An 11,924-nucleotide genomic window follows, 5' to 3' on the forward strand; every position below is an offset into this window, starting at 1 on the left:
CAAATCATAACGCAAAATAGGCAGATTTCAAAGCTGATTGCCACCAAAAACGTTATTCATTCACCTATTCAGTCTCTCACGTCTCTCCCAAAGAGGATCTATTGGGTCAGAGAACTGATGTCATTACTTGTTAAAGAGACAGCGCACACTTTTATAAAAGAAGCTACTTCTATGCAAATGTTGTTGATCAGTAGAATAAAATTAGTCCCAAATGGAAGGGAAACAGATTGATTGTCGTCTGTAGCTACATGAACTCAGCCAAAAACAAGCTCAATAACTCAATGCATTCACACACTCCATTGAATATGCATTCAGCTGTATGGTGAATAGGCCTAGGCGACATCTGGATTTTACCCAGTTTATCATTAGAGATTTACCATTATGTTGTTAGATTGGTAAACAAAGTCGTTGATTTGTATAATTGATTTGTTAATGCATACATGGTGGTCTCTGGAAAATGTTGATGTAAATAAATTCTAATGTAACGATATTGAACTGCCCAAACGATTTGAACAGAGCAGTAGCAGAGTTTCTGTCTGGATCAAGTGCCATTCTGTAACTTTGGTTAATATGCCTTATTTTTTTTGCCTTGGTATCGTTTTGGTATTGTGATGGTATGGAGTATTGCGATGGTTTGGAGTATTGCGATGGTTTGGAGTATTGCGATGGTTTGGAGTATTGCGATGGTTTGGAGTATTGCGATGGTTTGGAGTATTGCGATGGTTTGGAGTATTGCGATGGTTTGGAGTATTGCGATGATATGGAGTATTGCGATGGTTTGGAGTATTGCGATGGTTTGGAGTATTGCGATGGTTTGGAGTATCATGATACTAAACCTGGTATCAGTTTCAAAGTGAAAAATCTGGTATCATAACACTATAGAGGGGGCAAGGAGTAATAATATAGGATGGGGTGTAACGGGGGGTTAGAATAGTTATACTGGCTGGCCTTGGGGGTTTGACATAGAGGGGGACAGGGGGTCAAGGAGGAATAATGAATGATAGGGGAGTGGAAATGGGGTAGAGGGGTGAGAATGGGTACACTGGTCACCCTCAGGGTGTAAGGTCAGTCGTGGCGTGGAGCTTGGACCCAAATCTGTGCAGTCATTTGGCTCTGGTGAATCCCTAGGCACTCCCCTAATCACCACTCCTCTACCCCCCTTCCTATCCCCATCTTTCACGCTCCCGTCCAAATCCCTCTATCCCCCTCTTTCACTCTCCACCCCCCTCTCCTATACCTTCCCCTCTTGTCAACCCCCTCCTTTCCCCCTCCCACTCCCCCCTCTCTTTCTCTCAAATGTAATGCTAGAAGAGTGTGTGTGTGTGTGTGTGTGTGTGTGTGTGTGTGTGTGTGTGTGTGTGAGAGGATGTGATATGTATGAAAGCTCACATGTATGGCAGCCTAGGGAAACCCTTCACATAGTGACATTTAGATTGTAGTTTTCAGAACTATAAAAACACTGTCCCAAATCCAGATATTTTGAAATCACTGAGATATCTTTATCAGAACCAGAGTTATGAGCTTTTAAATCTGTAGAATAACAGATGCATGTATTTGAATTGGAGTCAAAACAATGTACATTTCAGTGTGATTATGAACCGTCAACAACACATCCTTAAAGAAAAACATGAAAAAGATCTGTTTGATTTGACAGTATATAGTGAGCTCCTAAAGTATTGTAAAGGATTGGGACAGTGACACCTTTTGTTTTGGCTCTGTACTCCAGCACTTTGGATTTGAAATTATACTTTGAGGTTCACCATAACTGTTTAGAAATTACAGCCCTTTTTGAACATAGTCCCCCCATTTTAGGGGACCAAAAGTATTGGGACAAATTCACTTATGTGTATTAAAGTAGTCCACATTTTAATATTTGGTTCCATATTCCTAGCACGCAATGATTACAACAAGCTTGTGACTTTACAAACTTGTTGGATGCATTTGCGGTTTATTTTGGTTGTGTTTCAGATCATTTTGTGCCTGATTATAAATCAATGGTAAATAATGTACTGGGCCATTTTGGAGTCACTTTTATAGTAAAAAAAAGAATAGAATATGTTTCTAAACACTTCTACATTAATGTGGATTCTACCATGATTGCGGAAAGTCCTGAATAAATCGTGGATAATGAATGATTAGTGAAAGTTAGACGCACAAATAATCATACCCCCAAGACATGCTAACCTCTCACCATTACAATAACAGTAGAGGTTAGCATTTTATATCATACCCCCAAGACATGCTAACCTCTCACCATTACAATAACAGTAGAGTTTAGCATTTTATATCATACCCCCAAGACATGCTAACCTCTCACCATTACAATAACAGTGGAGGTTAGCATTTTATATCATACCCCCAAGACATGCTAACCTCTCACCATTACAATAACAGTAGAGGTTAGCATTTTATATCATACCCCCAAGACATGCTAACCTCTCATCATTACAATAACAGTGGAGGTTAGCATTTTATATCATACCCCCAAGACATGCTAACCTCTCACCATTACAATAACAGTGGAGGTTAGCATTTTATATCATACCCCCAAGACATGCTAACCTCTCACCATTACAATAACAGTGGAGGTTAGCATTTTATATCATACCCCCAAGACATGCTAACCTCTCACCATTACAATAACAGTGGAGGTTAGGATTTTATATCATACCCCCAAGACATGCTAACCTCTCACCATGACAATAACAGTGGAGGTTAGCATTTTTGGGGGGGTATGATATTTGTGCGTCTAACGTTCTCACTCATTATTCATGTGTGTGTGTTAGTCTGAAACAGGTCATTATTCACGTACAGTGCATTTGGAAAGTATTCAGACCCCTTCCCTTTTTCTACATTTTGTTACGTTACAGCCTTATTCTAAAATGGATTACATTCCATTTTTTTCCTCATCAATTTACACACAATACCCCATAATGACGAATCAAAAACAGGTTTTTAGACATTTGAGATGTTTCTACAACTTGATTGGAGTCCACTTGTGGTAAATTCAATTGATTGAACATGATTTGGAAAGGCACAAACCTGTCTATATAAGGGCCCACAGTTGACAGTGCATGTCAGAGCAAAAACCAAGCCATGAGGTCGAAGGAATTGTCTGTAGAGCTTCGAGACAGGATTGTGTCGAGGCACAGATCTGGGGAAGGGTACCAAAAAATGTCTGCAGCATTGAAGGTCCCCAAAAACATGATGATTTAATCAATTTTAGGATAAGGCTGTAAAAAGTCAAGGGGTCTGAATAGTTTCCGAAGGCACTGTATGTCAGTCTGTTAGTCTGAAACAGGAGTTGAAATGGACTAGTGCAGATGCTGAGGGCGTTACTGTCTGTAGAACTCAGTCTGCACAGTGGCAGCTGCCTGCCTGCCTCCTGTGTGGGTGAGACTGTGTGTGTGTGTGGGGGGGGGGGTTGTACTGTTTGTGTGGGTGTGTGTCTGCAGCCTGCCATCCAGCTGTTTCCTGTTAGCAAACATGCTGCTCTCACTGGTGTGTTGGGGGGGGGGGGGGGGGTGTGTGTGTGTGTGTGTGTGTGTGTGTGTGTGTGGGTGGGGGTGTGGGGTGTGGTGGGGTTTGTGTGTGTGTGTGTGTGTGTGTGTGTGTGTGTGTGTGTGTGTGTGTGTGTGTGTGTGTGTGTGTGTGTGTGTGTGTGTGTGTGTACGCGTGACTCAGAGCCTGTGACTGTGTTTAAAGCTTGCTGCAATAGATAGAAGTTGACTTACTGACTTACTGTGTCTCCTATGCTCTCTGTTCTGTAACGTCTTAATAGGCTGAGATCATCAGTGATTCAATGACTGGTGACTTTAATAGGAGTGACTCAGTGTTAATGACTGGTGACTGTAGTAGGAGTGACTCAGTGTTAATGACTGATGACTGTAGTAGGAGTGACTCAGTGTTAATGACTGATGACTGTAGTAGGAGTGACTCAGTGTTAATGACTGATGACTGTAGTAGGAGTGACTCAGTGTTAATGACTGATGACTGTAGTAGGAGTGACTCAGTGTTAATGACTGATGACTGTAGTAGGAGTGACTCAGTGTTAATGACTGATGACTGTAGTAGGAGTGACTCAGTGTTAATGACTGATGACTGTAGTAGGAGTGACTCAGTGTTAATGACTGATGACTGTAGTAGGAGTGACTCAGTGTTAATGACTGATGACTGTAGTAGGAGTGACTCAGTGTTAATGACTGACTGTAGTAGGAGTGACTCAGTGTTAATGACTGGTGACTGTAATAGGAGTGACTCAGTGTTAATGACTGGTGACTGTAATAGGAGTGACTCAGTGTTAATGACTGGTGACTGTAATAGGAGTGACTCAGTGTTAATGACTGACTGTAATAGGAGTGACTCAGTGTTAATGACTGACTGTAGTAGGAGTGACTCAGTGTTAATGACTGGTGACTGTAATAGGAGTGACTCAGTGTTAATGACTGGTGACTGTAATAGGAGTGACTCAGTGTTAATGACTGACTGTAATAGGAGTGACTCAGTGTTAATGACTGACTGTAGTAGGAGTGACTCAGTGTTAATGACTGACTGTAGTAGGAGTGACTCAGTGTTAATGACTGGTGACTGTAGTAGGAGTGACTCAGTGTTAATGACTGATGACTGTAATAGGAGTGACTCAGTGTTAATGACTGACTGTAATAGGAGTGACTCAGTGTTAATGACTGACTGTAGTAGGAGTGACTCAGTGTTAATGACTGGTGACTGTAATAGGAGTGACTCAGTGTTAATGACTGGTGACTGTAATAGGAGTGACTCAGTGTTAATGACTGACTGTAATAGGAGTGACTCAGTGTTAATGACTGACTGTAGTAGGAGTGACTCAGTGTTAATGACTGGTGACTGTAATAGGAGTGACTCAGTGTTAATGACTGGTGACTGTAATAGGAGTGACTCAGTGTTAATGACTGACTGTAATAGGAGTGACTCAGTGTTAATGACCGACTGTAATAGGAGTGACTCAGTGTTAATGACTGACTGTAATAGGAGTGACTCAGTGTTAATGACTGACTGTAGTAGGAGTGACTCAGTGTTAATGACTGACTGTAATAGGAGTGACTCAGTGTTAATGACTGACTGTAGTAGGAGTGACTCAGTGTTAATGACTGACTGTAGTAGGAGTGACTCAGTGTTAATGACTGTGATGACTAGTGGGTGTGACTCAGTGTTAATGACTGACTGTAGTAGGAGTGACTCAGTGTTAATGACTGACTGTAGTAGGAGTGACTCAGTGTTAATGACTGGTGACTGTAATAGGAGTGACTCAGTGTTAATGACTGGTGACTGTAATAGGAGTGACTCAGTGTTAATGACTGACTGTAATAGGAGTGACTCAGTGTTAATGACTGACTGTAGTAGGAGTGACTCAGTGTTAATGACTGGTGACTGTAATAGGAGTGACTCAGTGTTAATGACTGGTGACTGTAATAGGAGTGACTCAGTGTTAATGACTGACTGTAATAGGGAGTGACTCAGTGTTAATGACTGACTGTAGTAGGAGTGACTCAGTGTTAATGACTGGTGACTGTAATAGGAGTGACTCAGTGTTAATGACTGGTGACTGTAATAGGAGTGACTCAGTGTTAATGACTGACTGTAATAGGAGTGACTCAGTGTTAATGACTGACTGTAGTAGGAGTGACTCAGTGTTAATGACTGACTGTAATAGGAGTGACTCAGTGTTAATGACTGACTGTAGTAGGAGTGACTCAGTGTTAATGACTGACTGTAGTAGGAGTGACTCAGTGTTAATGACTGTGATGACTAGTGGGTGTGACTCAGTGTTAATGACTGACTGTAGTAGGAGTGACTCAGTGTTAATGACTGACTGTAGTAGGGAGTGACTCAGTGTTAATGACTGGTGACTGTAATAGGAGTGACTCAGTGTTAATGACTGGTGACTGTAATAGGAGTGACTCAGTGTTAATGACTGACTGTAATAGGAGTGACTCAGTGTTAATGACTGACTGTAGTAGGAGTGACTCAGTGTTAATGACTGGTGACTGTAATAGGAGTGACTCAGTGTTAATGACTGGTGACTGTAATAGGAGTGACTCAGTGTTAATGACTGACTGTAATAGGAGTGACTCAGTGTTAATGACTGACTGTAGTAGGAGTGACTCAGTGTTAATGACTGGTGACTGTAATAGGAGTGACTCAGTGTTAATGACTGGTGACTGTAATAGGAGTGACTCAGTGTTAATGACTGACTGTAATAGGAGTGACTCAGTGTTAATGACTGACTGTAGTAGGAGTGACTCAGTGTTAATGACTGACTGTAGTAGGAGTGACTCAGTGTTAATGACTGGTGACTGTAGTAGGAGTGACTCAGTGTTAATGACTGATGACTGTAATAGGAGTGACTCAGTGTTAATGACTGACTGTAATAGGAGTGACTCAGTGTTAATGACTGGTGACTGTAATAGGAGTGACTCAGTGTTAATGACTGACTGTAATAGGAGTGACTCAGTGTTAATGACTGACTGTAGTAGGAGTGACTCAGTGTTAATGACTGGTGACTGTAATAGGAGTGACTCAGTGTTAATGACTGGTGACTGTAATAGGAGTGACTCAGTGTTAATGACTGACTGTAATAGGGAGTGACTCAGTGTTAATGACTGACTGTAGTAGGAGTGACTCAGTGTTAATGACTGACTGTAGTAGGAGTGACTCAGTGTTAATGACTGGTGACTGTAGTAGGAGTGACTCAGTGTTAATGACTGATGACTGTAATAGGAGTGACTCAGTGTTAATGACTGACTGTAATAGGAGTGACTCAGTGTTAATGACTGACTGTAGTAGGAGTGACTCAGTGTTAATGACTGGTGACTGTAATAGGAGTGACTCAGTGTTAATGACTGGTGACTGTAGCAGGAGTGACTCAGTGTTAATGACTGACTGTAATAGGAGTGACTCAGTGTTAATGACTGACTGTAGTAGGAGTGACTCAGTGTTAATGACTGGTGACTGTAATAGGAGTGACTCAGTGTTAATGACTGGTGACTGTAATAGGAGTGACTCAGTGTTAATGACTGACTGTAATAGGAGTGACTCAGTGTTAATGACTGACTGTAATAGGAGTGACTCAGTGTTAATGACTGACTGTAATAGGAGTGACTCAGTGTTAATGACTGACTGTAGTAGGAGTGACTCAGTGTTAATGACTGACTGTAATAGGAGTGACTCAGTGTTAATGACTGACTGTAGTAGGAGTGACTCAGTGTTAATGACTGACTGTAGTAGGAGTGACTCAGTGTTAATGACTGTGATGACTAGTGGGTGTGACTCAGTGTTAATGACTGACTGTAGTAGGAGTGACTCAGTGTTAATGACTGACTGTAGTAGGAGTGACTCAGTGTTAATGACTGGTGACTGTAATAGGAGTGACTCAGTGTTAATGACTGGTGACTGTAATAGGAGTGACTCAGTGTTAATGACTGACTGTAGTAGGAGTGACTCAGTGTTAATGACTGACTGTAGTAGGAGTGACTCAGTGTTAATGACTGACTGTAATAGGAGTGACTCAGTGTTAATGACTGACTGTAGTAGGAGTGACTCAGTGTTAATGACTGACTGTAGTAGGAGTGACTCAGTGTTAATGACTGACTGTAGTAGGAGTGACTCAGTGTTAATGACTGATGACTGTAGTAGGAGTGACTCAGTGTTAATGACTGACTGTAGTAGGAGTGACTCAGTGTTAGTGACTGACTGTAGTAGGAGTGACTCAGTGTTAATGACTGACTGTAATAGGAGTGACTCAGTGTTAATGACTGGTGACTGTAATAGGAGTGACTCAGTGTTAATGACTGACTGTAGTAGGAGTGACTCAGTGTTAATGACTGACTGTAGTAGGAGTGACTCAGTGTTAATGACTGGTGACTGTAGTAGGAGTGACTCAGTGTTAATGACTGGTGACTGTAATAGGAGTGACTCAGTGTTAATGACTGACTGTAGTAGGAGTGACTCAGTGTTAATGACTGACTGTAGTGGGTGTGACTCAGTGTTAATGACTGTGATGACTAGTGGGTGTGACTCAGTGTTAATGACTGTGATGACTAGTGGGTGTGACTCAGTCTTAAGGACTGATGACTAGTGGGTGTGACTCAGTGTTAATGACTGTGATGACTAGTGGGTGTGACTCAGTGTTAAGGACTGATGACTAGTGGGTGTGACTCAGTGTTAATGACTGTGATGACTAGTGGGTGTGACTCAGTGTTAATGACTGTGATGACTAGTGGGTGTGACTCAGTCTTAAGGACTGATGACTGTAGTGGGTGTGACTCAGTGTTAATGACTGTGATGACTAGTGGGTGTGACTCAGTGTTAATGACTGTGATGACTAGTGGGTGTGACTCAGTGTTAATGACTGTGATGACTAGTGGGTGTGACTCAGTCTTAAGGACTGATGACTGTAGTGGGTGTGACTCAGTGTTAATGACTGTGTTGATTGTAGTGGGTGTGACTCAGTGTTAATGACTGTGTTGATTGTAGTGGGTGTGACTCCATGTTAATGTCTGTGACTCCCAACAGCCCGACAGGCAGAACACATTACCCTGCAGCAGATTAAACACCCCTTCACAGGGCTCCAACATTTTCTCCATTAGAATGCACTTTACTGTTTTGACCAAATCATGGATGTTTTGAACCTTTGGAGTGAGGTGACCATGTGATAAATGTAACTTGCACAGCCAAGTCAAAGGGTTGTAAAATGCCACTAAATGGTCCCGATCTGGAGCCCTGCCCCTTAACGTCCTCTAGCTGGAGAATAAGTAGCATCATCAGTACTGCCCTACCAAGCAAAAAGGCAGGAACTGAGTAAAAATGGCTTTTATTTACCTTGGTTTCACAGTAACCTTATGCAGTTACTGCTAACATGACCCCCATTTTCTCCAAAACACAATATAATAGAGGCAGGATACTGGTCCACATGGTTAAGTAGGTATTTTAATGTAGCATAAATGACATGAACTACCGTATTTTCCGCACTATAAGCCGCACTGGACTATAAGCCGCAGGTGTTTTAATGTTTAATTACCATATGTAAGGGTTCGTGCACAGAGGGGATTGTCGGGAAAGAGATGGCTGCTTGAAAACTTCCTTTGCACAAACTGTCTCGCTCTCGTAATGTCTGTCTGTCTTGCTCTCGTTCTGTCTCTCGTTCTGTCTCTCGTACCACTCTCGGTTCCACTTTTACTTTTGCGCGCTACCTGTCTCACTCTTTTCCGGCCTCCAGCTTTTCCTGCTGGAGCCCGCCGCTTAAAGGTGGGGGGGGCGCGGACCGGTCATAGAGCCCATAGAGTTAAAGTTGGTGGACTGTAACCTGTAAAATCCATAGATTTAGGAGGTCTTCTAGTGGCCGTTAGCTGTAAAAATCCATAGATTAGCCGCACCGTTATATAAGCCGCAGGGTCGAAAAATGGCGCAGCTTATAGTCCGAAAATTACGGTAATTTTCGACCAAATGAGCAGCTACTGCCTTTTTGCTTGGTAGGGCAGAGTAGTGCTCTGATAGGTCGTAGCTGCAATCTGTTATTAGACTACCTGAGCAGGCAATATATATATATATATCTGCTCAGGTAGTCTAATAACAGATTGCAGATACAACCTATCAGAGCACTACTCTGCCCTACCAAGCAAAAAGGCATGGGATGATGTGCTTTCAGATGTCTCTTGAAGTCGCTGGTGTTTTTTCCTGTCAACTTGTGGGTGCAAACACTGTCTTCTCACTTAGAAAAGTTGTTTGAATCAACATGATAAGTAAAGTGGCTCTGCACTTCACTCCTTTTTCTCCCGGGAGCTTTTACCGCCGTAGGAGTAGCCATGGCCTGTGCCTGATTTGCATCAATAATTTGTTGTCCGCCAGATTGCAAATAACAGATTTCAGTCAGAGATAATGTAGTCTCGTTTTAGTTAACCCAAATGAAAAATCATTTTCGTTTAGTTCTATTTTCTTCTGGGTCTATTTAGTCAGTTATAGTCTCGTCAATTGCCACTGAAAAATAGGTGTTTTGAAGAATATCGTCACTATTTTAGTTGGTGAAATGAACACTGGTGTGGCGGTGTGTGTGTGTGTGTGTGTGTGTGTGTGTGTGTGTGTGTGTGTGTGTGTGAGAGAAAATGAGGGAGTGAGTGAGCTCTTGCCGGTAAGTGAGTGAGTCATCGCTGACTGAAGAGTGTTCCCCAACTTTCTCGGTGAAAGTGTGTCTCACTGCGTCTCAACTCAAGCCTTAATGTGTGCAGATGACTCTCATATGGGCCTGTATTCATGTCTCACACTCACAAAGGGAGCACCATGAGTCACACTATGGGGTAGAATAGGGCTTGTGTGTTACTGAGCAACAATATGGACCATTGATCAGAGAGGGTGATGCTACATCTCTATATTGATTTATGATGGAGGTATAGGTGCTATGTGAAACTAACCTTGGTTTATCTCTTCCCCTCTTCTCTCTCCTCCCCTTCTCTCTCCCTCCCCTTCTCTCTCCTCCCCTTCTCTCTCCTCCCCTTCTCCTCCTCCCCTTCTCCCTTCTCTCTCCTCCACTTCTCTCTCCTCCACTTCTCTCTCCTCCACTTCTCTCTCCTCCACTTCTCTCTCCTCCACTTCTCTCCCCTCTTCTTCTCTCCCCTCTTCTCTCCCCTTCTCTCTCCTCCTCTTCTCTCTCCTCCTCTTTTCTCTCCTTCCCTTTTCTCTCCTTCCCTTCTCTCTCCTTCCCTTCTCTCTCCTTCCCTTCTCTCTCCTCCTCTTCTCTCCCCTCCTCTTCTCTCTCCTCCCCTTCTCTCTCCTCCCTCTTCTCTCCCCCTCTTCTCTCCCTTCTCTCCCCTCCCCTCCCCTTCTCTCCCCTCCCCTTCTCTCTCCTCTTCTTCTCTCCCCCTCTTCTCTCCCCTCCTCTTCTCCCTTCTCTCTCCTCCTCTTCTCTCCCTCCTCTTCTCTCTCCTCCCCTTCTCTCCCCTTCTCTCCTCCCTCTCTCCCCCTCTTCTCTCCCCTCTTCTCCCCTCCTCTTTCTCCCTTCTCTCCCCTCCCCCTTCTCTCCCCTTCTCTCCATCCCCTTCTCTCTCCTCCCCTCTCTCCTCTTCTCTCTTCTTCCCTCTTCTCTCTTCTCTCCCTCCTCTTTCCCCCTCCCTCCCCTCCTCTTCTCTCTTCTCCCCCTCCTCTTCTCTCTTCTCCCTCCTCTTCTCTCTCTCCCTCCCCCCCCTTCTCTCTCCTCCCCTTCCTCTCCCTCCCTCTCTCTCCTCCCTCTCTCTCTCCCCTCCTCTTCTCTCCTCCTCTTTCTCCCCCTCCTCTTCTCTCTTCTCCCCTCCTTCTCTCTCCTCCTCTTCTCTCCCCATCCCCCAACAGCGTGAGGACAGCCCCAGTCCAAAGCGTCAGAGGCTATCCGGCCAATCAGTGCTGGATCTCTCCACTGTGGCCCCACCCTCAACCCCCTCTCCACCAATGAGGCCATGGGAGCTGCCCCCCAGTCGCAGACCTCCCCCTAACCCCCACCCCCACTACCACCAGGAGCGCTGCCATACACCTGCCAGACACAGACACAGGTAAGAGACTGTTACCTCACCTGGTACTGTGCTTTTAGCTTGGTTACTTTGCTTGGTTCATTAGTCAGTCAGTCAGTTACTCAGTCAGTTAGGTAGCTATTCAGTTTGGAAGATTTCTCAGTAGTCAATATTGACCAGTAAGAGCTAACATGATGATGATGATTGTAACTCATGATGATGGTATATTCATAGTTAATGATTTGATTATAGTTATCAGGAATGATGAAGACTTAACTCCTCCCCCTCTCCTTTCCTCCAGTCCTCCAGCTGCGTCGCCAGCGTGGCCGTCTCTCCCGTCCCCCACGTCACCTCCCCCTCCTCCCCACCACCCTTCCCCTCCTCCCCCCTCCATCCGACTAGACCCCAGGACCA

The 11,924-nt window shown here is 43.9% G+C and overlaps 1 protein-coding gene across 1 annotated transcript in view; it reads left to right on the forward strand.

The window, feature by feature from the left end:
• The window catches only part of LOC123484174 (trithorax group protein osa-like), a 34,393-nt gene extending 22,837 nt beyond the window's left edge, over positions 1–11,556 (forward strand). The window contains exon 3 of the mRNA XM_045214197.1: positions 11,356–11,556. Within this exon, the coding sequence (XP_045070132.1) occupies positions 11,356–11,556 (201 nt within the window). The remainder of the gene's footprint in view (positions 1–11,355) is intronic.
• The last annotated feature ends 368 nt before the right edge of the window (positions 11,557–11,924 follow it).

Source organism: Coregonus clupeaformis, unplaced genomic scaffold (assembly GCF_020615455.1).
Source record: "Coregonus clupeaformis isolate EN_2021a unplaced genomic scaffold, ASM2061545v1 scaf0213, whole genome shotgun sequence".
In the NCBI taxonomy this organism is placed as follows: Eukaryota; Metazoa; Chordata; class Actinopteri; order Salmoniformes; family Salmonidae; genus Coregonus; species Coregonus clupeaformis.